The sequence below is a fragment of the Cydia amplana genome, chromosome 6, assembly GCF_948474715.1.
Source record: "Cydia amplana chromosome 6, ilCydAmpl1.1, whole genome shotgun sequence".
In the NCBI taxonomy this organism is placed as follows: Eukaryota; Metazoa; Arthropoda; class Insecta; order Lepidoptera; family Tortricidae; genus Cydia; species Cydia amplana.
The window spans coordinates 4000927-4027304 of record NC_086074.1 but is presented as its reverse complement, the minus strand read 5'-3'; the positions used below and the strand labels follow the sequence as shown (position 1 = coordinate 4027304).

Sequence of the window (26378 nt, the reverse complement as noted above, 5' to 3'; positions counted from 1 at the left end):
TAGATTCGTCATGTCTGTCTGTCTGTCCGTCTGTCCGTCTGTCCGTCTGTCTGTCCGTCCGTATGTCACAGCCACTTTTCTCCGAAACTATAAGAACTATACTGTTGAAACTTGGTAAGTAGATGTATTCTGTGAACCGCATTAAGATTTTCACACAAAAATAGAAAAAAAACAATAAATTTTTGGGGTTCCCCATACTTCGAACTGAAACTCAAAAATTTTTTTTTCATCAAACCCATACGTGTGGGGTATCTATGGATAGGTCTTCAAAAATGATATTGAGGTTTCTAATATCATTTTTTTCTAAACTGAATAGTTTGCGCGAGAGACACTTCCAAAGTGGTAAAATGTGTGTCCCCCCCCCTGTAACTTCTAAAATAAGAGAATGATAATACTAAAAAAAATATATGATGTACATTACCATGTAAACTTCCACCGAAAATTGGTTTGAACGAGATCTAGTAAGTAGTTTTTTTTTATACGTCATAAATCGCCTAAATACGGAACCCTTCATGGGCGAGTCCGACTCGCACTTGGCCGCTTTTTTATGTATCCGTAGCTTCGATCAACACGGGCTTCCGACACGTCGGAAGGGATAGGCCCAAGCGATATCTTGACATACAAAACATTCTGCCATTTTTCGCGGGGGGGAACGTGCACACAGTCGCACTTCTCACACACTTACGTACAAAATCCAATCTGTAATGACGACACAAATACATAGAAAATGACACCCTACACAGACAAATGTACGTGTACGGACGAGTCACAAGTGTCACAACACGCACACTAACACATTTTCGTCAAATAATTTTATTGTTTTCTGATAGATGAGAAGTCGGATTTGTCGCTCGACCGATCCGCAATTTGTACTGGGCGAGCAAAATCGATAAATCCAGCAATTACGTGAGACTAAAATATAATACATAATTGTATTTAAATGTAATTAAACGTATGATATGTAAAAAAAATATTACATGTGAAATGTAACACCTTTTTGTAAATGTGATGTCCCCGACCTCTTTGTACAACAAAAAACCAAGCAATTAGGCAATTTTTTCTGCTGCTGTGTTCACTCGCGCGTCTGGACTCGGTCTAGTTAAAAATCTGAGCGCAACTAGTTTTATTACCCGCGCTAGATCAGTTGATCTTGTACCTAGGCAGAGGGGAAATAGTGCGAATGCCGCATCCCTTCCGTGTTGATCGAAGATCCGTAGTATTCAAGTTTATTAACTAATTGAAAAATCTACAATGGCATTTTATAATTGAAGTTATTATTCAGTTGTAAAATTCACATGTTTTTTAGGCCAATTAACAGAAAATGTGCTTAATTAAGCTTTGTATGTGTAGCGCCGCCTATCCTAAGCACATTCTCTGTTACTATATTGTGGCGTTTGCAGGCAAAAGGTACTTACTTTTTTGTCAATTGTAGTGGTACAGTTTACCTAGTAACGCCACATTTAGGAACCTTACTATATGTCTTACCCTAAATATGATTAAAATTGTTTAAAAAAAATGCTAGTTTTATGTGATTTGAAATGATACTCTTTTTTGCTGAGGGTATGGACATATATTGCTTTCTGGAATTATTTTGATATATTTAGAAAATGATAAAAGATAAAAAGATAAAAGATAAAAGATAGTTTATTCAAGTAGGCATAATTACAATGCGCTTATGAACGTCAAATAAAGCTAGGTAGACCGGCTCCAACCCTACACCTCTGCCCCGAGAAGATTTAAATCCCCCCTCAATTGGAGGAGGGTATCCCAATATGGGACCGGCAACAAACTCGGCAATGTTGTTATAAGACTTGTAGATTTTTTACCAGTGGTTGTATTTGCCAAATTTCAAATAATAATGTATTTTTACATTGCTTAAGGCCCCAGTACACAATGGGCCATCGCCGGCCACTCCAAGGGACGCAGCCATGCGGTAGAATGAGATAGCAATATCACTTGCTCCCTCTAACGCATAAATGCGTCCCTTGGAGTGGCCGGCGATGGCCCATTGTGTACTGGGGCCTTTAGATAATACTTTATATAAACATGATAAGCTTGTTTAACCAGTGTTTAAATATATTTGTAAAGAAAGCTAGTAAGTTATGTAGTTTTATTTGAAAAAAAAATAAACGTATTTATTATAACTCGGTGTTTCAATGAAAGCCAAAGTTAGGGGTTAATTTTATATTGAACATTTAACACAAAAACACGAACACGTAAGGCTAAATCCTAGCAAATAACTATTAAATTAATTAAACTTAATACAAAAATATTAATATCAGACTTTACTTAATGTTCACAATGTTAGAACGTATAGTTACATTGGATATCAGTTAAGTAATTGATCATGGTGACCCGTAGTTAATTCGACAAATTTTAACCCTTTCCATGTCATAACACTCATAAATAAATCCTCACCTTAAATTGTTGTGAGCACAGGTTGTGAGTAAAAAAAAACTTACACGTAAAAAAAACATGATTTCAGGTAAGAGACAAACTACCTACAGTACACAATTTAAATATTTTTGAGAAAGAAAAATATACTTTATTTTTTCAAAACTTTGGTTACACTAAAAACGAATGAGAAATGTTAATGTTGGCACTAACATGTATTATGGGTCTAAACTTTGGGTCACCTTGATTTCATTTTACTATTACAAATGATGATCACGTAGGTACATTTATAACACCATGAATATACATATATAATTTTCCTGAACTCGGCGTCACGGAAATCACATCTTCGGGCGCAAGCGATTTTTTCAAAGACCGACAATCTTAATAAATAAAACAGGTAAACAAAGATTAAAGGTTATTAAACTAGCATTAATTAAATAATGTCTAATTGATTAAGGCAAAAGCATTTCACTAAGAGAATTGCTCTAACCATATGACGCGCTGGCCACGACATTGCGCGACTGGCTAAGGCGACAAATATAGGTTGGAGCGAGACACAGCGAAGGTGTGCGATTTCCGTGACGCCGGGTGTATTTCATACTCTGAATCTCATAGCTATACAAGGTTTCTCATATAAATCTTTCACAAAACATCTACAGTACAATGAACACATGACACCCAAACACGAAAGGAAGCTCGGTTTCATTAACGCATTCACTACTAAGTTACCATCGTAACATGAATTTCCCCGTATGTAGTGAAAATGCTTCGTCGAGGCGAAATAGCATTGAATGGGTTAACAGGCATATTTTTTTGCGAGATTCCACACTAATTATGCAGAGATTTAAGAGTATGTTAATTTGTAACTTAAGAAAAGGCAAGTCAATGCCTAATTTATCCATAAAATGATTCGCTATAGAGATACTAGCAGTATGAAATCTCTTTAGTGCCAAATTTGGTCTTTTAGAACACAATTAACTAAACTACTTTTATGTGTACAATGATTGCCTAATACTGATAAACTTAATTGTAAAAGATCACGATTAAATTATGAGATTAAAATTCGGTTCTTTTTAGACAACGCACGTTGGAATTTTACAAATTAAAGTGACAACACTATTGAAAAAGCCTCAATGTTGCCAGTAGGTATAGAATATGTAAAATTGTAACATAAAACCAGTTTTCCAACACGATATTATAAGTGCATATGAAAAGCGATATGAAGGCGATTTGTTATACATTAAAATTTGCGTAAATATTGCTCTTGCGGATATCAAAGACCTTCATTCGACATATACAGTCATATTTTTTTTTTTTGCTAATTATCTCTTGAATAATTAATATAATGATACACATATCGAATAATAGCCAAAGTTAAACATGGTACTGAACAAACTATTTTTTATCAATTATATTCGACAATACATCACTTTCTATTAAAGAGATTTACCAGGTTTTAACAAAATTCACAATCCATCCCGTCTGACATTGATGCCATTTTATACTTAGCCCTAAAAATTCGGCTTAAAAAAGATGACGTTACAAGGTGGTAATTTCTGCTTTACAAAGATTATGCCTCACAAAGGTTTACTTGGGCACGGCAATCTTTTGACGTATAGGCAATCGCAAAAGAAATTCCAGGGCTTAAAACACTGTATTTATCAAATTATAACACCTATGACGTAAGCAAAAAGTCCTTGCATAAATCCTTCAAGTACACGTCGATTCACGCAAGCTGGCACAAATAGAATGAATGAGTGAATGGAAATATCTGTGTGTATCAGATTAACCAATAAAATTGTTAATGGCTGTATACCGTGTCTCAGTCACACAATGACAAATATAATTCCATCCGTTCATTCCATTCGTGCTAGCTTTCGTGACCTGTACATTTAAACATAATTTATCTTTTCCTATGATAAGGATGCCTCCGTCTAAAGGACGTGCTAGGCTTCTGCGGCTGATGCTGCTTTGTCTGATACTGCTTAATGATGGGCGCTTCGTTGGCCGCTAGTTTGTTGACAACAAAGTCGTCGCCAGCTTTCATGTTCTCCATCATCTTGAGCTTGGCCTCGATGGATTGGATGGCGGTCTTCTTGCTTAGCTTCAGTTCTGGCTTGGCTCCGGAGAGGGCTGGTATGCCTAGTTCGGGTTTAGGCCGTTCTTGTTCTTCCAGCTGGAATAAAACGAATTATGTTAGTCTTCATTTGGGAATATCCCTTTGAACTCTAAACAGTACTAAACCTGACTAAAGTTGCATTAAGAATTTTAACGTAAATCTTTTAACAACTTATAAAGTCCAACTACAGATTGCTAAACATTTTCGCAGTATCCAACCAGATATTCTCCATAAGCCGTGGTTCTCTGGTGCACGGAAGTCAATGCCGAAGAACATTACATCAACGATCATTCGCCTTCGACTGGGCCACGTTTGCACCCCCGTTCGCTTAAAAAAGATGCGTGTTCGAGACCACTCTCTATGTGAATGTGGTCTGGCGGAGGGTACTCTCGAACACGTATTTTGGGATTGTAATCGTCTCGTTACCCCCTTATATGACATCCTCCCCCCTAAAATTCCCCGTCCGTTAACATTAATTTCCTCCTTACATTAGTTACCTCCCCTTTTGTGAACGTCTTAGCTAAACACATAAAAAACAATAACTTGTATTTGTAGTAGTTAGTTTTAATAATGTATGTTTGTTTTGTCCTGGTTGTGGGTAGATCTACATTCGATTCTCATCTGAGTGAACTGCGTCGTGGATATTCACCGGCCAATTGTCTTCATAAAGCACGTGCCTTCCTAAACCTTGACGTTGGCGGAATCATCGACAATATCGATGGAGCCATAACACCCAAAGATTGATTGATTGAACATAAATATTAAAGTCCAACTCTGCAACAGCTGTCAAGTTCATGGTGAGCGTGGAGTCCTGTCTCCTCTGATACGTGACAAAGGCGAACCCGCGTGACTGCCTCACCGCGGGTAACTATTAACAACGTAACAACTATACCAAACTTTCAAAAAAGTTCCACTCACCGCCGAGTTCTTAGCGAACTTAACACAGATCTTCTTACAGCCCAGCAGCTGTCCATTAAGCGAGTTCATGGCCAGCACAGCGTCCTGTCTCCTCTGATACGTGACGAACGCGAACCCGCGCGACTGCCCCGCCGCAGGCCCGCTGCGGTGGAACAGCATGTCGAACTTCTCGATTGAGCCGTACACGCGGACCATTTTCAGTAGTTGATACCGGTAATAAGAAAATTTTAGAGTTATATAAATGCAGGAAACTAAAACGAAGTTAAAAGAAAGACCCACACATCAAAACTTGCCAAGCCAAATGCAATTTTGATTTATCTTATGCCTTTCAGAAAAACGAAAACACCCTTCAGGTGACATTTTATTATTATTGGGGTTTTGTGGGCCTTTGAGTGTCGCTTCGACCAAGCTTCAGGTGACATACAAAACCATATTATTTAGAGTTGGAATTTTATTCTTTCTTCAATTATTTAATGTACAAATAAACATTCCCAGTGCAAAACACTTATTTATGCATCAATAAAAGCAACTTGTTTTTTTATTGTAAGGACAAAATACAGGGAAAAGCATATTGTGTAGCAAAATAAAATAACATACTCATTAACCCTAGTATCCAAGTTTCCGATCCACAGCCTCTTCTCGCAGAGGTCTTTGGGCTGCATCGGCTCCAAATGTAAAGGCACCTGGAACCAATTTCAAGAAATCAGAAATACACATTCGAAAGTATACGGCCGAAAGATACGAGCAGTCGACCAAAAGTAGAAGAATTGTTACTAACTTTATTAGTAATCATGAAATTTAGAAGGCATATAAAGCTAGTTATTGGTTCCACCCAAGCAAGATAAGAGTATTAAGAATATGCTGTGAAAAACTAACGATTAAAATAATATATTTTACATCGTATACAATTGATGAGAGGAAGGTTCAACTTACGCTTGCTTCGTCCATTATATTTACTATTGCTTATATGACTTTGAACTCCTAAATATCACTGCTATAATTGGTACATTCTACGACCGAATCTCTTGAGCTCGACATCGACACACGACAAAATATTGATTTTTATTCACACAGAAAGTTGAGAAATGCTAAACATAACCATTCTCTACTTGACACTGACATTTCAGTTTTTTTTTTTGTACCCTATCTTGTCTATGGTGTTATGTAACTTTCAATTCTAGTATAATTGCCAAGTTAAATCGATAAGGAATAACTTTAATCGAGTACGCATTTATTATGTATAATTTTCTATTTTTAATGGCCGCTCAAAACGTCATTGATAATTGCATGCCTTTTTCAATACATTACGGCATTTGATCGATCGATTGAATTAATTGGTCCTACTTGGCTGGTAATTATACTGGCTTAACCAAATCTTGTCAGTAAATAGGAAAAAAAAACTATACTTATCCTTTTCTTTTGGGTGCTAGTACTAGTGTTAGACAAAGATAGTATGATTCTCTCTGTCTATGTTTGAAATCAAACAGACCTTTGACACACTATATCTAAAATCCCAAGCCATTTGTTGCAACGTGTGTAGACGCCTTCGTCGTAAATCGTTCATTTCAACATTTCATTCGTTCGGTACTGACAGCTGACAGTGATAAAATGTTAAAATGACAAATGTCAATCAATTGTAGAGCAAGGGAATTTGCGTTTGTGTCGTTTTCCTTAAGTTTCGTAATATTTTGTTATTTTGATATTTTCGATTATAAATTGCTTAATAACTTACACATTGCTGAGTAAGACTTTCGAAATTGTCGTATTACGCTTTGGAAGATGACAGTACCTCCGACCATGAAGAAGATAAACAAGAAAATACCCGGAATTTTACCACCACCACCGAAGACAGAAATTGACGGTAAAATAACTGATCTATCCTCCAAAACCCTTGCTGAACTTCGAGAATTGCGTGACAGGCAGTTGAAGCTGTTAAATAATAAGCCCTTTATTAGTAAATTGGCCGACAAGGGAGCTAAAATTCATGCCTTACATGATAGAATTATTAAAGAATTAAAAGCAAAAGAAGATGAAGAACAGGCGTGTCGCCTTCTGGATAAACTAACCCTTAGTTCCGTGAACAAACAAGCAGTGCAGGACCTGGAATGGTGTGGAAAATCGAATAAGTTTGACACTTACTTAGATTCAGATGATGACAGTGAGCCTGAAGATGTTCTGCAAATCCTAAGTAAAACTACAGCTCAAGAGAAAACAGTCAAAGTATTACCACCAGAAAAACCTCTAGTAACACCAGAAGATCTAGCCAAAATAGAGGAACTCCCACATATAAAGTATTTAGTTGGGATGACTGAAAGCAATCCAAAGCCAAAAGCTACAGGAAACTTTAAGCCATACAAAACGACAAAGTCTGATGTCCATAATCCTGAAAAGGAAGTGCTTAGGAAAAAGCATAAACACTGGGAAGTTACAGCGGCGACCCCACCGCCGAGTATCCATGGGCCGGCTAAAGTTTTAGGTTTAGAAGAGTCTCTAAAATTACAGAAAGACTACAATTCACATTTGAAGGAGGTGGAAGCACAGCATGCTGCTGAGAAACTGATGGAGAGGACTGGCATTAAAATGCCAGCTTTGCCTAGAGATGTGACGTCCTTTGGGCAGTACCGAGATACTGGGGATTCCGATGATTCCGACATGGAGGGGAGTGACAAAGAAGTGGTTGATGAGGAACCTGATAGGGGGGGAGTTGTTTTTACAGTTTCGAAAGATTAGTGATTACATTTTTCTGTTATTGACTAAACTATGGCAATGTATGAGGAGGTTTTGAAATATTAAATGCTTCACATTTATTTCTGGATGTCCTAATGTAGGGATCTTTTAAGATATCAATTAATACAATAATAGTTGTGTTAAGCCACTTAAAAGAAATTATGTTGTATCATTAAAATAATTTTATAGATTTATCAAAGTAAATTTTTGTACCTCCCTCTAGTTTCTTGGCATTAAAAATAAGTTTATTTATGACTAGGTATATTATTAACTAATACAATTTGAAGATCCCTGAATTGAGATTTAATTCAATAGAAATCAGCATGTAATGTCAAAAATCCTGTGAAAAGTACTACTTTTATAAAAAAATTAGTAACAAAACTTTGTTTTCTTGGTCCCCAAATATGTAATACCTATACAAACTGTGAAACAGGTATCATGCAATTGTGTTAAGTCATGAAAAATTCAAAATTACGATGTAAGTATACTTCGTTTATTTAATATTTTAATTTATATGATTTAGTAATTAGACTAATTAGTATGTTACAGGGTTTGTTATATACCTTTTCATCTGACACTGTCTTATATTGATATCTTACGGCTTAGAGGGACAGGGAAAAAACGTATAATTCATAATTCATAATATCTTTATTGCGTCCATGTTCATGTTTACATAGGATGGTATTAAAACATTATAAAGTCGGTACATGGTACCCTGTTAGGGCATGGCAATAATCTTAATACTAATTAACAGTGACTATTTACAAATAATACTAAACTTATAACATAATTTGAGAATATATTGCAAAATTCATTATAATAAATAATAGAAAATCTTAATTAAATAGGATGTATGCGGCATTACTTAATAAAATTCTCTCAGCAGAAACGTAACGTAATAATCCCTTTATGTCCAAACAATGCGTAGACGCACTCGACGCGCCGTCATTCATGTTTTGTTTTATTTCCTTCCACAACAGCAACACAAACGTCAAACTCAAGAGTCAAACGTCAGTCGACCGTGGACGCCCGCGGAAGCCGCACGTCGCTTAGTACCCGCAAAGTGGATATCGTCGAGCATTACGTTTCGTTACACAACAAACAATAACGATGCCTGTTTCACCGATTGTGGGAATCGACGATGACCAGCGCTTCGCTTTGATGAAGGTACGATTTTGTGATTATCAATGAGCTATCAGCGTAATTTTAGATAATTATAATTATTGGGACCAGCAACAAACACACATACAAAGTGAATTGGTGTTTAAAACAGCAGATTAGCATAAGTGTAGCTAATGTATAATATATGCTTTATAGTAATTTACTGTTTCCTCCGAGCTACTTTAAGACTTACCTATAGGTATCTAGCTGAAATTACTATGTGTAGTGTAGTTTGAAAACAGTTGACTAACGGAACTGTCGGTAAACTTTGAAACCATCATAAGTATTTTTTCTTCTGTTTTAAAACGGGACCAATCGCACATTTAATCTTATTTTAAAAAGCGACTCTGGAGACTTTCCTATAACTGGTACATACATACTTAATTACTTTCCAGAGTCAATCATTGCATAGTTTATTTTTATGTACCTACCCTACTTACCTTTAATATCTGTTTGAATATTACTGCTGGCATCTAAAATTACCGACTTAAAAACCAATTTTTCTGGCTTACCTTAGTAGGTAGCTTTGCTTGAAATGGACGAATTTAGATTTTCGCGGTTACACCTACTCCAGAAATATGATTAGAGAAAGAAATGTGTCTAGGAACTAACAACAACACTCTTCCTCTTCACTGACCATACAATAAGGTTTACTTGACAGTGTGAGCCACGTGTGAGCAATGAACATGTAGCAAAACATTGTAAGGTGCATTAGAGTAACTTCGAAATTCTGCGAAACCGCATTTCCCCTCCATGTCAAATTTTCCATGCCCATTGCATGGGACAAATTGTGTAGTTCGCATGGTTAAGTCATTGTTTATGTAAGTACAATGCAAGTATGCAATCAACAGTGCATCTCTCGACGCATTCGAGCATAACTGCAATGTTGACGGTGTCAATACAAGCTGGATTTTGTCGTGTTACTTAGATCTATATACCAGAGAAAAAGGCAATGTATTAATTTTAAAATTAGGTACGTTTAGAAAATGTTACTAACGTACGAACATTCGAAAACAATCTAATTTTTACGAGTAAATAGGTCTAAGAGCAAGTGCTCTTAGACCTATTTACTTGTAAAAATTATGTGAAAGTTCACGTTGTTGTGACAAAGTAGATTTGCCAGAGTATACCTACTTGCTAACTAGTCTAACTACCCCTCTAGATTAATAAATCAGAAAAGTTCATAGGTATGCAAAAAATGTAAACAAATCGTAGTTTTTGCTGACTATTAACTGTCAAGTTAGTGAGGTGTAACTCGGTAAACATTGTTTATTTAGAGCCAGAGCGCAAACACAACGGTAGCTATAGAGGCTATAGGTATATAATTATAAGTGTTGCAACTGCATCCTTTGTCGCTGCGAGTTGACCAAGACCTCGAGGTGGCTGACCCCCATAACTAATGGGTGAAAGTCATTAAAGAAAACGTGGTTATTAATTGGTGACCATATTTAACTGGAACCACTCGACGAAGTCCGCATGACATATTCAATTATTAAAATGTGGTGATGACATCGTTAATGTCAAATTTCTATGAAAATATGACGTACCTATATAATAAAGGCTTCGTCACACAGGCGCGTTTTCCGGGCGGTGCGTGAGCGGGGCGCGCCGCTTTTACATATAAAACGCTCACGCGCCTTCCGGAAAACGCGCCTGTGTGACGAAGCCTTAACACTTCCTCACTTTGTTTATTTGTTTATTTATTTTATAAAGACCGATGCGAAGTTCGATTAGACTCTGCACCTATAGAAAGTATAGAAGATAGAAGAAAAATGGGTTCAAGAGCTTGAGGTAAAAATGTGTCCAATTGTGGGTCATTTATTTCGACATTTTAGTCGATTTTTTTTAATTCCTGTAAAATGAAAATAAAAGAAAATCTCCAACTTTTGTTATTTTTTGCTGACCAGAAGTTTAACTGCTTGCACCTGAGCGCAATCATCATTTTCACGGTTAAACGACAATAGGTAGGTAAAAAGCCGTAATTTTGACCGAACCCGCTTGATAAAAATGAACCAAAACAGGTCTAATGCGTGCATCATTTGGAGTAATTGGAGTAGGTAAGGCAATTCAAAACGATCATTTCACGTAGATATTGTTAAATTAGTCTGATGTCGAATTAAGTGCCGTGGTGTTATAAAAGTTGATTGCAGCTTGCGTTGTGCAACTTTCCAATTTCCATTGCATTCTCTCCTTTGCTTTGCGTATAGGTACGTATATGTTGGTCTTACCCACATTACCTAATATACATCATATCTACCTTGCATGTATCTTTCTCTGTCCACCTCTGCAGAAAGTGTCCTGGTAAGTAATAACTGCTTAGAACGCATGTGCATAGAAATTGCAGTGCCGTTACGGCTTTAGAAAATTGTGACATCACGCCATCATTGATGCGTTGCGGTGCACTGTGACATAATATCCGGTATATTTGGAAACTTCTCGTAACTTGTGTCGAAAGCGATCAATATTTTATTTTATTAAGGGATTATTTTGTTGTTGCCTCATAACATTCAAAAAATAAAGACAGTTAAGCTGGGAAACACGAAAGAATTAGGGACATACCTACCTACGTATTTAATTTAAGAAGGGCTTTACTCTGTCATAAATTCATGTCAGTATCTATTATTTTTTGGTATCCGATCGTCCGAAGTGTCGGTTTCGGCAGGTTTCGGGTTAAATCATGTTTCGCCATAAAACTGCTGAACCTTTCGGCCGTGCCGAAACGGTATTTTCGGTAGTGTCAGAATGAAATTCCGGTTGTAAGCAAAACCGAACCTGCTGTTTCGGCAAAAAATCCGGATCCGGTCCGGTCCGGTACCAGACATTAATTATTTTCATTTAAAAAATTGTTTTTACATAAGTAAAATATTTCTCGACATGCAAGTTTCACTTGTTTATTAATTTTATTATACTACGTTAGTTTAATATGAAATATCTGGAAGACCGAGCTTTGCTCGGAAAACATTTGAAAACTCAAAAATACGCGTTTTCCCAGAGATAAAACCTAGCTAGGTCGATTTTTCGCCTCCGATATATAGCAAATTTCATCGAAATCGTTAGAGCCGTTCCCGAGATCCCCGAAATATATATACATATAAATAAATAAATAAGGTATAAGATAATATATGAATAGGTAAGTAAAAGTATAGCAGCGAGCTTGCATCGACTAAATAAAGAGAAAATATTTACTTTCACTATAAAAATAAGAAGATGCACCAATTACAAACCTGACCGGCTGGCTTGAGTTGCGTTCTCGCGCGTGAGTCCATATACATACTTGAAGTCGTGCTACAGTATAGAGATGTAGTCGCGCGTGAGAACGCAACTCATGCTAGCAGGTCAGGAGCCAGCCATACATCTGATGCGACTTCAAGTAAAGTGCCATTCAATAGAACTTGCTAACTATGTAAACAAACCGCCATACTAAAATTGACACTGAATGTCAATTTACTAGTAACTTTTGTTTACATAGTTAGCAAGTTCTATTGAATGACACTTTATGGACTCGCGCGCGAGAACGCGACTCGGATCATGCTAGACCGCCTGAGGGGCTACCGCGAAAACCGAATTTCGCAAATTGCGGGGATCTTTCTCTTTTACTCCAATGAAGGCGTAATTCGAGTGACAGAGAAAAATGCCCGCAATTTGCGAAATTGTGTTTTCGCGGTAGCCCCTCTGGTGACGAGCTCATTGCCACCGGGCTTGCAACACTCGCCGGCAAGGTTAGGAACCCGCAGCTCGCAGTTTGCGTAATGCCGTTCATCAGCGTCTGGTTACAAAAAATATAGTACCTGCGTCATAAACTGGCTAGCCGTGTAACATTTAAAAACAAGTTTTTTTTTAATTCTATATAATGCAACAATTTAGCCTATCAAGTAATAAATGGGTGGATCAACTATTTCTTGTTGTTATTCTGTCCGGTCAGCCAAGAGACAATAGTAGCATAGTTTGTTATAAGACATTGTACACCACCTTCTTCTGACACGCTTGGTAGACGACCCTCAATGGAAAGGGTTTACAAATATCACAAAAAAAGCGTGTTTGGTAAATTTAAATGCCTAAAAATCAGGTTTTAAGAGTGACCCAGGAGAACGTAACCATGGCAACGAGTGACAAGAAAAAGTTGATTCACCCAAATATACTGGGAAAAAAATTTAAGCGTGTAGGGTTGCTACTCGCTACTCCCATAGATAATTTGGATTTCGCGCCTTTTTCTACTGACAAAGTGGGTGTGCACGAGTATATTGGGGACAATCCTAAAGCCCTTGCTACACGGTCGCCGACAAGCCCCTCAGACCGCGTGGCCTTGGTCTGGCTGGACGGACCGTGTAGACAGTTGTTTCCAACAAAATTTGACCAAAACTGACCAAGGTCAGACCAAGGACAGACGGTTAGAAAGCTTGTCGGCGACCGTGTAGCAAGGGCTTTATAGCCCCAAACTAATAGCCGTAACAGATTACCGCACGAAATGTGACTAAAGTCTAAACTTTTTGTTTAGTTCGTCGTTCTCAAAAAAACATGACCCATACAAAATGTATGAAAAGAGTCGTGGCAATTAGACGCAACCGGAGACATATCGCCGCTATACTTACTCAACCTCGTATCTGCAACACTCATTTGATGACAAAAACACCCGTATTCCGAATGAAAGAAAAGCGACATTTCCATAAAAATGATTGTTGCAGATATGAGGTTGAGTAAGTATAGCGACGATATTCTCGTATAGAATGACCCTAAGCTATAAGTATCAACAACGTCATTATCTATTCATAATTGCTGAACAAAAAGCAAAATACAAAATAGTTATGATAATGACCTTACTTGTCAGACGGATACGGAACTTATGAATTATTTACCAAGTCTTATCTTCATTCGAGTCCTTTTATGTCTATCTTGAGAATAGGTAGTAGGTACTTTAACACGTTTTTCCTTTGAAATATTTAGAAAAACCTTATTTAGAGCAGATTAGTTCCTCTGGTGCACGCCTTATTGGTATTAAAGTGTGTAAAAACAAAGTGGCCTTAATTTTGCCATAGAACGAGACGTGTGGAAGATAGAGAGAGGGCCTTTACCCAGCAGTGGGACACAACAGGCTAACAAATAAATAAATAAATAAAAAACAAAGATATGTATACGTATTTTATAAGAGGTGTAAAGTCTAAAACAAAATCGTGCTTTGAATTTGGCAGCTATACATTCGCTACATTATGCATTAGGAAAAGTTGAAGTTTGACAATCCGTGACCCCAAAACCTATGACCCAGTACAGCACCATTTATTTCAGCTGTCAAACTAGGGGACACGATACCTAGGCAATAGCGAATATTTAAAATGTTATTGTTTATAAAAAAATTGAAACAATATAAACGAACGAACTTTCTAATTAACTTTTGCTATGTTATTAAAATATCACAGTTGGTTCTCAAAATAATATAATATGATCATTTTATCTATGTATAACAAAATTAGAGCCATAATTGTCATGAATGTCTTGATTAATAACTAATAACTAATAGGCCTGAATGCTCGTTTCACGAAAAAATAATGCGACACCCAATTCATTACATACCTACTTACATGTTTTCTTTTTCATTCAATGGTTGATATATCTAGAAGTAAATACTACACTTTTTGTATCATACCTACCTAAACAAAAGGCATACGCAAACAAAAAATGGTGACCCACGCTACTCTTATCGAGTTATCGTGGAATGATCCAACTTTTAGATGATTAATTTTAAAAGGTATTTCCACTTGTTTTACAAATTATATACAAGCTTTCGTGAAACGGGCTTCTAGTGTAACTTTTGTTTTGTGTAGCCACCCATTATAGTCTTACTGGTTATGAAGCTTTTTTGGCCGAAAGCTGCATTTTGAGAGGAAAGCAAGCCGCTTTGCACGATGATAGTGGAGACCCAATAAAACGATTTTTTTCGAAGAACCCGTAATTTCGTCACTTAGGAGCCGAGGTGAGGCGAGGCCTGTTATAAACAAAAAAAATCTACAAATTTCACGGATCCTCCGATTTCGTTAAATTTGGTGTCAATTGTAAGAAAATGACTTTCTTTATCGTAAAAAAAATTAAAACAAAATATGTCAATACAAAAATTTTCTAAACATTATTCAATGTGGAAGACACTGTTTGCACAAATAAACCGTAAAAGGAAAAAATAGGTTTTCAATCTTTTTACACTATATTTCTTTAAAAATATTTTTTTTTTTTTTTTTTTATAATTAAAAATGTAATTTTCTTTCAATTGACACCAAATTAAACGAAATTGGTTGATCCGTGAAACTTGTAGGATTATTTTTCTGTTTTTAACAGACCTCGCTTCACCTCGGCCCCTAAGGGACGAAATTACGGGTTCTTCGAAAAAAAATGTTTTAATAGGCCTCCACTATCATCGTGCAAAGCGGCTTGCTTTCCTCCAAAAGTGCAGCTTTTTTTTCATAACAAGCATGACTAATTAGAGACAGCTTCGAATTCGATGATAATTAGTTACCGTGTTATCCACCGCCGTAACTATTCAAACTGAGACCGAAGCAAATCCATTGAATGGGGGCCTGGTGGTCAAATTGGCGCCCTTTCGGGCCAGAGGCCTGGGGCATTTTGCCCGCTTTGCCACTCTATGTTACGCCATTGATGTTTTAACCTCCTGGAGACCCATAGTACAATTTTTTGTACACATTCTACAATATGTTTTGAACTTTTATTGTTCTAAATACAGAAACTAAACAGTTATTGCCTCTGGGTCTCCGGAGGTAAAAAATGTTACTGCTTCAATTTTATCTTCTCTGTGGCAAGCGCTAGTTTCCTGATGTTACACAAACAGCCAGCGGATGCTTCTTGAAGAATCGGGTCTTTGGAGCCAATGGTTTCGAGCAGAAATTGGACAACGCCAGCCTGTGGAACGAAATAAATATTGATTAACCCTTTTCAACCTCCGTGCATTCAGACAAGGTTCACGATGACGCGCCGCGCGACGATAGGCATGGCTTTCAAAGGAATAAGTAGATAGCTGAATTAAGGTTAAGGGTGGAATCACATCTGTCAGCATCGAGCCGCATTTTATATATGAGAAATTGCTCGTTAGTATGAAGATGCGTACGCATCGGAAAGCTGAAAGCATGCGTACGCATCTTCATACTAACGAGCAATTTCTCATATATAAAATGCGGCTCGATGCTGACAGATGTGATTCCACCCTTAGTGTAATAACCAGTGTAGTTTTCTGAGCATTAAACGATTCAGATTTTACAAATCCACGCTAACCATCCAACATGCTACGTTAACCATCCCAGTCCCTCCACCAAGTTCTAGCAATGGCTTATTTATAGAACAAGTTTTCAGAAATTTTACCTTTTAGGTGCACGATATGATTATTATAGATTGGTCAAGCAAACCTTGTCAGTAGAAAAAGGCGCGAAATTCAAATTTTCTATGGGACGATATCTCTTCGCGCCTACATTTTTCAAATTTGCCGCCTTTTACTACTGACAAGATTTGCTTGACCATCTATACATATAAATAATCAGTAGCCATAGACAATATCTGAATTTATTCCGTAACCATTGATTCCAATGCTAAATTTTTCATAATTTCAGCCCATGTGTGCCGCCTTACGCATAAGGAGAGAGTTTCAGCAACTCTTTCATCGTTAATTTATTAATAACGAAGAGATTTGAAATCATTTTGCACCAAAAAAGTTTGTTTACTCAGACCTTAAAGTATAATGTTTATTTATTTAATCGTATGGCGTAGTATAGTAAACAGAAAACAAACAGTTATAAATTCAAATTAAGTCCAATCAGCCACTTGGTGGCTTCGTCGTTAAGGACGATCAGGTCTTCAAGAGGTCCGTTGGCATAGCGCGTTATGGGGCAAAGTATAATGTTATACAGTAAGTTATGTAAGCCGTTCTTACAACAGCCCATGGCCCAATGCCGGTGATGAATTTTAATAGTGGAAGATACCTAGTTACCTACTAGTACCATAGCCCTTGTGATGTGATATGGTTGGCCCTTACATTCGTTAATCCCTGGTATGCATACATTATTTAAAATAACAATCTGATGCAAATTAGCATATGTAATGTATTTTTCTCAAAAATGGACGGCAAAGTCGACGTTGCCGGTTAAAAAATAGGTCGCGAAGTGCGTAGTTTATGGTCATTCAAAAAATTAAAAAGTTAAAAACATTGCAGTCTCGATTTCGGGACTGCAATGTTGCATACAAATTCCATTATTTAACGAGTTCCAAACTTTTTAAAACTCTAAATGGCCATATCAAATGAAGGCATTAGGTCCATTAAACAGCCAAACAGATGATCAGCACTTATTTATTGTAATGTTGGTACCGCGACTATTTAGGTGTCTCCACTGACTTAATATGGTGTCTCAAATACGTTGGCGTATTTTCAGTAGAAAAATACACTCCTTTTTTTTTAAGGCGGCAAGCAAATCTTTTTAATGGTTTTACTTTTTTCTGTGAAAATTAGAACGTTGCTTCTGTAAAATATTTCTATTTCTTGTACCTACCATTTTTGAGAAAAGCACTATATATGACTCGGCTGGAAGGCTCTACTACTCTCCCAAGGTCGTCCGTTTAAAACGAATCCTCAGCCTGCAAGTAGCTACTTCCGAACCTCGACAATAATGTACTATTATACATAACAATCCACTTTGCGTTTTGTACGCTTCGTAGAAAATGTACTGAAATACATCATATCTACTTATATTTCAAACCGGTTAATGAAGAAATGTAAAAAACGCTGTTTTCAAATGTCACAAGATGCCATATAACAGGTTTAAAAATAAGAAACTGATTTATGTGACCTTATTGTATTTATAAGTTTTTAGCAAGAAAATCATTTTTGGTACCTATAAGTTTTTATCGCTGACTGACAAAACACAATTAGGTTGTGTTGTTTTATCACAGAGTTCCTATAGCCACCTCTTGTCTCCAAGTCGTTGTATAATCGCTGGATCAACCGGTCGGCTAAATATGGCGATATCAAACTCGAACGCATTTATTAATCGTAGTCAATATATAGGCAACCTTCGTATAAATAACATATACTTTAATCATGCAGAGAGTTACCTAATCAAAAACACTACCACAGAGGTCGTCAGACCTGCAGTTTTAATGGTTATACAACTTGAAAAATAATACCAATAATGTAATACCTATAAGAAGTGTATTTCATTTCAGGTGAACTAAGGTAACTTCGAAAGCGGGATGAGTTTGAGAATGGCAAATATCAAACAACACATACGCTACTGCAAAGGCACCTTGCGTATTGTTGCTACAATAGAAAGCATCTTTTATATAGCAGATATTTCCCATCTTCAAAAATACCCCGCGTTCGAAGTTTCCCAATACATCTTACCAATTACCTCATAATAGGTATTTGTCCGCAATATTCCAATTACCAAGCCAAGCCCTAATCATAAAAAGTTTTAACATGAACGTCACACTCAGCAGACCATATTGTGTATAGGTAAGGATTTCCTACATCTTAATAACTTTCCTGCGACATGCCTTGAATATTGAATAACATTCTTGTGAATAGCCATCAATCAAGGCACGCCACTTTCGTTAGGGCCACACAAGTGACGTCACCCAGTTGACTAAGGGCGTGATGGCGTCCCGCTTGATGAACTCTTTATGGCTCTAGCCCCAGTCGCAGCAGTGCAATTTCAACTGTGTCTTATGAACTACGTAATAAAGTAGAAAAACGTACAGCATGCATAGTCACGCAGTTGATAGAGAAGAAGGACAGGTGATACAGGGCGAGGGCAGTCGCGCGGTGGACGTTAGGGTCCCGTGACGTCATCCAGTTGACTAGAGGCGTGATGGCGCCTCGCTTGTTGAATTCTTGGCGGTTCTGGGCCCAGTCGCAGCAATATGCGATGGCGACGCCTAGGTTGGCTCGGAGATGGTCGTCCGTTGTCGTCACTGGAAGGCATATAACTGATATAACGATCAAACATGACTTAAATCAGTTCTAGCTTTATTAAAACGGTACCGGTTAAAATTTCAACAGAACTAGAACTGAAATATATTCTGATAAAGCCTGAATTGCGAGATTGGAACCGAAAAGTAAAACATCCTTCTGAACTCTTAATAATGAAGCATCATAAACAACAGAATCAATTTAACAGAATTTTAATTTTTATTTGGTAATGTTCAAGCCGGCTTGTCACTCAAATCTATCAATCAAAAGTTTGTCAAAGAAGGACCGACCTTCATGATTGTTTATTCGTTTTTCATGAATTTATATTGACTTACCACCAAATACCTAAGCCATTTAGCTTTCCATTACGTCCCTATCAAAAAATTTGGAACTAATAGGTAACTTATAAATGTCATATGCAAAGGAAAAAATTACTAGGGTCTCCAGTGTCCAGAGCTAAAAATCGAACCGGCGGCGGGGTCCTCTCTGTTTACGCGACACATGCCTAGACCGCTTGGCCATCCGGTCACAGTGCCATTCGTAGAAATTTCCAACTCTACAGTCTGTGCGGAAAGAGAAGAGTCGTGGAATGTATGGGGCCCAATACATTCTACGACTCTTTTCTTTCCAAACAGACTCTAGATGACAATTTCCTCACTTTCCTGAGGACTTGTGGCGCTCTCTAATAACTTCCATAACATACTAACCTAACTTTGACAGTTTTCCAACGACACCATGATCAGATATAACAGCTAGGTTCTCGTTGTCCTTGGCTATAGTGGCGATGGCTGCGCAGATGGCCGACAATACGTTGAGATCGTCTGAGTCTAGCAGATCCACCGTTAGTTCCAAAGCACCTACAAACGACCTGTTGGTAGGTAATATACCGGATTAGACAGCAAAATATTAGGTACTAAATATATTTTTACCTGACAAATCTATAAGTACTATAAGTGCGTTATTTAACCTCTCGTATGTGTGTGGGAGTTAAAAATCGTATGTTCAAATCAAAGTAGTTCAAACATGGGTTGTGACTTGTGCTGTATACTTACTATAGAGCAGAAAGTATCGTTTTAAAAATAGGACATGAGGATAAGTCGGCACCGTGAAGGAACGTATAATTCTGTATCCTCTGGACCGATTTTGAGTATCCAAAAGAGACCCATAATCTAAACCTGCTTTGCGGACACATGTTGCAAAAACTGCATCACAAATCAACATATATAAACATTAAGTACTAACTAGTGTTTAGTACCTATAGAGATTGGCAACTGTAATCATTTAGCAATAGCACTTAAGTTTTTGTTGGTGTTGCCAAATAATTTCAAAGCACACTTAACCTTTCATATGTGTGGTGCATGGTGGTCAAAATTTGTGGGTTCCAACCTTGGTTGTGCTGTACTTATAGAGCGGAAAAAATGTAAAAAGGTGACTAAACATTCGGTCGGGATTCAGGATCCATATCATACAGAGACAACATGATAACATACAGCACCCTACACCTACAGACCTGACCATCTCCCCAGAATCCGCCGCATTTTGCACACAAGGGCCCAAAGCTAAAGCCGCGTTTGTCTGAACTCGAGGGGAGTCATTCTTGAGCAAGGACCAGACGAGTCGCACGCCGTCCAGTTCATCTATTTCGAGCATGCAACTGGTTTCTTTCGCGCATTCCATTAAAACCAGGGGCACGTTTTCGAGGAGGGGCTTATGTGTGTTGTTAAGATGGTGAACTGTAATCAATGTTCGAATAATGAAATAGGTACTATTTAGTCCGAACAGTAATTCATTAAGTAAGTGAATTACTGTTCGGACTATATGACTATGCAAGAAACTGTCTCAATTGTTGAAAATGTTTACTCATATAAAGTACGAGTAAGAAGTGAGCTCAGTATCAGGGATGTTGCGAACATCCGCATCCGCATCCGCAACCGCGGAACATCCGCATTATTTTCAACATCCGCATCTGCATCCGCATCCGCATAAAATCGATGCGGAGCTTATGCGGATGCGGATGTCGAACAAGTCGGTACAGTAGGAACGTCTTAGCGGCGGCGTAAGTGCTAGGTAATTTCATCATTACCTATAACGAAATCGTCTAGATCCAGAAAAGTCGGCGAAGTTACTGTTTATTCAATATAACGCACCTATATTCTTGCTCAAATACTAAACGTTTGGTTTTTTTTAGGGTTCCGTACCCAAAGGGTAAAAACGGGACCCTATTACTAAGACTCCGCTGTCCGTCCGTCCGTCCGTCCGTCTGTCACCAGGCTGTATCTCACGAACCGTGATAGCTAGACAGTTGAAATTTTCAGTTGATGTATTTCTGTTGCCGCTATAACAACAAATACTAAAAACAGAATAAAATAAAGATTTAAGTGGGGCTCCCGTACAACAAACGTGATTTTTGACCGAAGTGAAGCAACGTCGGGCGGGGTCAGTACTTGTATGGGTGACCGTTTTTTTGCTTGTTTTACTCTATTTTTTGTTGATGGTGCGGAACCCTCCGTGCGCGAGTCCGACTCGCACTTGGCCGGTTTTTTAATAAAAAAAAATACTAAAAATGTAATATTTGACGTTTTCTAATTACCTAATCTTGACATCCGCATCCGCATCCGCATCCGCGGATGTGAGCCTTTAAAAATCCGCATCCGCATCCGCATCCGCGGATGTCAAAAAATCTGCATCCGCAACATCCCTGCTCAGTATTATTATTGTTACCTACGAATTTAGATGTAGCTAGTTAGGTTATTATATGTTTTATTTATAAAATTCCATAAAAATCCGAAAATAAAAAATAGAATTATAAATTGGCCAAAAGGGCCTATAACTAGGTATATGGGTCGACCAACTCAACTGGACTCCGTCCTGATGGTCATCCTAAATATCGTTGGGCAGATAGAGTGGAGGCAGGGCTATAACCGCGAAAATCGATGTTCGCAAATTTGCGGGCATCTTTCTCTGTTATTATAATTACGCCTTCATTGGAATAAAATAGATAGGTACATCCACGCAATATGCGAATATCGGTTTTCGCGGTAGACCCCCAGATCTCCGTGTGCTCAGCGTCGGCGAAAGCTGGCGTGATACCTCTCAAAGTGGCGTGCTCTTGTGTTGGAGGTCAACACACATTTTGGGTTATCGCGGCAGCCAAAGTAAATGCCATCCTCTTAGTCTTACCAATACGAGACTACCTACATGCATTATATTACAGTTCGTAACATTCTAACAATGCAAACAGTATACTCACTTAGCATAGGCATGCCCCCAGCGGCCCTAATCTTGTCCCTATTCGGCGGTGACTTGGCACACTCCGCCAACGCACCAGCCACATTCGTCAACACTCCGTTATTCTCATCATCCAACAGTTTCACTAATATAGACACTGCTTGAAGACTATCCAGCCTTTTGACACTCGCTTCACTGTTCGCGCATTTCCATAGAGCCCCGGTCACGGCCGCCATGAGAGGTTTGTTGGCTCTGTTTGAAGGATCCGAAGCAGCTTCTACGAGTAACTCTAGCCCTCCTGCTTCTCTGATCATGTCTCTAGTGATGGGATCGCTTGTGCTTTTGTAGATAGCCAGGCTGCAATACGTCTGAAATCAGATGGCTGAAGTTACATACAAAACGCTGTTCGACTTCAGCGAAGTTCTCGGCTACCATTTTGGACTGTTGCTATGATATATTTGGCCACTTTGGCTGACACTATTTGATGCTGACTACCTATCTTCAGAATTTTTGACTACCTTAATAGGTACTACTCCCACCAGGAACACAAAATAGAGTAAATAATTAATGTTGCGTTACAGTTTTATTGTTTGTTACGGTTTGCGAGTAAAAACTCGTAAATTATGCAACGGAGTCAATGTCTGCCGGAGCGTCTGGCGGCGAGGTTGGCAAACAGTTTCCGTTATGATAATATTTACGAGTGAGTTACCTATACATTTAGTACATAATATATACCTACTTTAAGACTTTGTAACTTACAAATGAATCGTGGATGCATTTTCTATAAATATACAAACGATTACAATTCTCATGCCAGCCATGATATGGGAATACGATTACGCGCGATGATTACCTACTAGTTAAATTACAACAAGATGTCCATGACAATTGATAAATTGATAATCGCTAACGATTAATACCTATAAGTTTTTGACCTGTCAACAGTGAAGTTGAAGGAACTATACCTACCTTTAAATCCTTATCCTCATTGGCTAAATGTTTTATCAGATCATCAACCATCTTTTCTGTCTGTATGGCTAGTTGGAAGGAGGTCTCATTCGCACACAATTGGAGAAGTCCGGTGGCCGGGATGGCTACGTCCAGATGTATGGTCTTCAAGAGTCTTGCGATGAGAGGGATCATGCCGTACTTTCTCATGGCCTCTCGGTTTCTTTGGGATGCAGACATGGACCATAGAGCTTTGGCGCCGGCGCGCGCTATGTCTAAGAACTGTAATTCGTCTTGGTTCAGCTCTTCTCGTGGCGTTACGAGATACCTGTGCCAAGTATCAAATGTGTAAGTGCTACACAGCAGTTACTTTGTAATCCTGTTTTATGTTTAAGTAGTATTAAATTAATAGGTAGCGTAGATATTACGAGAATGATGTAAGAGTAATAAAAGGCTCGGGTTATTAAGTAACATAATGTGTAATCATTTATATGTACTATTAATCACATGAACATTTATGCGCGTATAACTTTCATGCCTATGTTGATTAGATACGCTATATAATATGTATATACCTACATACACCTAATTAATGATTTTAATCCTGATTGATTCTTCATTTTGATACGGCATAGCCTTGAACCTTGAACATATTTTTACAGTCGAAAAAATTGTTGTTACTTTTCGACACTATTTCAAGAGTTAGAAACTGTATCTGTACATGCCTACACATTGCCTACATAATATTATTAATATAGGAGAAAATACCAAAAATACAAACTACGAAAAAACTAGCAAACTAACTAAAAATCGACGGAGTTCAGGCATTAAGAAAGTGCAATTTATGTGTAGGCACAGAATAAATAATAGTACTAAGTAGTGTAAGTAGGTATAAAGTACCTATTAGTTAAAGAAAGCTATGTACGTTCCTAATATTCGTCTACCTAGTATAGTGACCTTACCTTTCCTTAATATCCAGCAAATCTATCAACTTCGGTAAACCCCCGAATTTCCGACAGAACTTTCTGCTCTTCCGAATCTTGCCTAAATTGGCAATAGTCTCCGCTGCAAGAATTTGCACATCCCTAGCCGGGTCTGACAACAAACCTACTAGCAAAGGAATCGCTCCGAGATCCGTCACTTTCTTCCTTATTTCAATATTAGGGGTTATATCTTTAAGAACAGCTAATCCCCCCAACACACAGCAGAGGTCCCGAGTTTCAAGTAAATTGACAAGCAGCTCTAAACCTCCGATTTCCTGGATAGCTCTTTGATTAACTTCGATAGTCAAATCGTGGTCTTTCAAACAAGAAAGCGCTACCATTGTTGCCGTTTGGTTGCCGGCTTTCATGTACTTCACCAGTTTCTGTATGTGCCAGTATTCTGGTGGTATTTCTGAGGATTTGATTAGGTCGGCCCAGTTGTCTTCGGAAGAGGAGGTGGATGATGGGGATGATGCTGAAGTGTCAGAACCTTCTGTGACCATGACGATCCGGGGCAAGCCAACCGTGTCCTGCCCGCCGTCGACGCTAAACATTGAAATATTATCTGCGTTCTCCGCCATGATTCGTGATTGAATACGTGATATAAATTAGAAAGTCTTTCGATACGAATATAAAAATAAAATAGAAACTATATTTATGGTAATAAGAGTCGTTTAGTCAATCAGGTTGCTTGGCAACCTTGTTTTGTCAAGCGTTTCGGAAAGTTTCGGAAACCCTATTCGTAATTTGCAGTATTATATTTTATTCTCACGAAAAAAATATTTTTGTTTCTAATTTCGTTTTAGATTACAGGTAATAAAATAATGATCATTGATCATCTTTATATGCGCACATAATTTCAGCTTGGTAGTATTAAACTGTCAGAATAAGATCGATAGCCAATAAATTGCACAATAAAAGTGACGGTTCATTTCATGGGAGTATAAAACATTGGTTTGTTCCGTTTGTTTGAATTGTTTACCGTATGTTTGCGTATAAAATGAGGTTCAAAGCAGTAGAAACTCTTTGCAGTGGACCACATTAAGTATCTCCCAAGTAGTAAGTAAGTACCTTCTGTAAGTAGGTATGTGAACAGGTCTAGGGGCGCCTATGTACCTAAACAAGAAAGGTAAAGGTACCTCTACTCTCCTACTTAAAGTCTCATTTAGTTAAGATCCTAATAGTAAGTATATATGTATATTATATTCTTTATTGATCAAGATACCGAGCAGCTAAAACTTCCCATGTATGCAACTGCCTTTTTCAGACCGTAGACCGTAAAGTAAACGGATTGTGAGAAGTTGACAGTTTATAACCAAATTAAATTGAACCCTGTCTTTGTTACAGTTCCGTCGCAGCGTCAAAGATGTAACAAAACCGGAACACGATGACCACTTCCTTCTGAGATGGCTGAGAGGTATACTTGGTCAAGCAGATCTTGTCAGTAGAAAAAAAAGCGGTAATTTGAAAAATGTAGGCGCGAAGGGATATCGTCCCATAGAAAATTTGAATTTCGCGCCTTTTATTTACTAACATGATTTGCTTGACCAGCTTATAAGTAATATCCAGCGAACATGTAACATTCATACATTCTTGTCGGAGCCAGGGGCTACCGGCGGCTACCGCGACAAACGAATTTCGCAAATTGCGGGCATTTTTCTCTGTCACTCTTTTTTAATACGCCTTCATTGAAGTAAAAGAGAAAGATCCCCGCAATTCGGTTTTCGCGGTAGATTACCTAAACTGTCGGGCATTGGCCAAAAACTTTAAGTGAAACGGGTCCTCATAAAGTGGGTTGAACAAAAATAGGGTTAGGTATATAGTATTCTAAATCTCTGCTTCAATAATATATCATGGTATTTTTTACTTTTTTTAGCGAGACAATGGGATGCGGAAGCAGCAGAAAAAATGCTTAGAGACGTAAGTTATTTGCATTTTAACTTTT

General features: G+C 37.9%; 4 protein-coding genes across 4 annotated transcripts in view; 2 read left to right on the top strand and 2 right to left on the bottom strand.

The window, feature by feature from the left end:
* Positions 1-4287: 4287 nt before the first annotated feature.
* On the bottom strand, positions 4288-6542 carry LOC134649203 (probable RNA-binding protein 18). Its single transcript, XM_063503922.1, has 4 exons — positions 6368-6542; positions 6032-6117; positions 5431-5645; positions 4288-4566 (listed from the first exon to the last, which is right to left on the bottom strand). The coding sequence occupies exons 1-4, from the start codon at positions 6380-6382 to the stop codon at positions 4301-4303; spliced, it is 582 nt and encodes a 193-aa protein (XP_063359992.1). The 5' UTR covers positions 6383-6542; the 3' UTR covers positions 4288-4300.
* Positions 6543-7084: 542 nt separating this feature from the next.
* LOC134648643 (uncharacterized) lies at positions 7085-8164 on the top strand. Its single transcript, XM_063503132.1, has one exon. The coding sequence runs from the start codon at positions 7214-7216 to the stop codon at positions 8162-8164; it is 951 nt and encodes a 316-aa protein (XP_063359202.1). The 5' UTR covers positions 7085-7213.
* Positions 8165-9172: 1008 nt separating this feature from the next.
* The window catches only part of LOC134648642 (SEC14-like protein 2), a 40715-nt gene continuing 23509 nt past the window's right edge, over positions 9173-26378 (top strand). Inside the window, exons 1-3 of the mRNA XM_063503131.1 lie at positions 9173-9328; positions 25781-25850; positions 26310-26353. Coding sequence (XP_063359201.1) covers positions 9272-9328; positions 25781-25850; positions 26310-26353 — 171 coding nt within the window. The 5' untranslated portion in view covers positions 9173-9271. The remainder of the gene's footprint in view (positions 9329-25780; positions 25851-26309; positions 26354-26378) is intronic.
* On the bottom strand, positions 16085-25146 carry LOC134648641 (armadillo repeat-containing protein gudu). The gene is made up of 7 exons (XM_063503130.1): positions 24413-25146; positions 23472-23778; positions 22525-22870; positions 20785-21007; positions 19982-20142; positions 19062-19276; positions 16085-16222 (listed from the first exon to the last, which is right to left on the bottom strand). The coding sequence occupies exons 1-7, from the start codon at positions 25012-25014 to the stop codon at positions 16091-16093; spliced, it is 1986 nt and encodes a 661-aa protein (XP_063359200.1). The 5' UTR covers positions 25015-25146; the 3' UTR covers positions 16085-16090.

Coding starts and splice junctions, on each gene's coding strand:
- LOC134649203 (XM_063503922.1), bottom strand. Junction 5,646..6,031: donor TTGGATACTAGGGTTAATGA/GTATGTTATTTT, acceptor TTCTTATTACCG/GTATCAACTACTGAAAATGG. Junction 4,567..5,430: donor CGCTAAGAACTCGGCGGTGA/GTGGAACTTTTT, acceptor TCCAGCTGGAAG/AACAAGAACGGCCTAAACCC.
- LOC134648643 (XM_063503132.1), top strand. CDS start 7,214: ATGACAGTACCTCCGACCATGAAGAAGATAAACAAGAAAATACCCGGA.
- LOC134648641 (XM_063503130.1), bottom strand. CDS start 25,014: ATGGCGGAGAACGCAGATAATATTTCAATGTTTAGCGTCGACGGCGGG. Junction 19,277..19,981: donor TGGAAAACTGTCAAAGTTAG/GTTAGTATGTTA, acceptor TATGCCTTCCAG/TGACGACAACGGACGACCAT. Junction 16,223..19,061: donor ACTGCGTGACTATGCATGCT/GTACGTTTTTCT, acceptor TTCGTTCCACAG/GCTGGCGTTGTCCAATTTCT.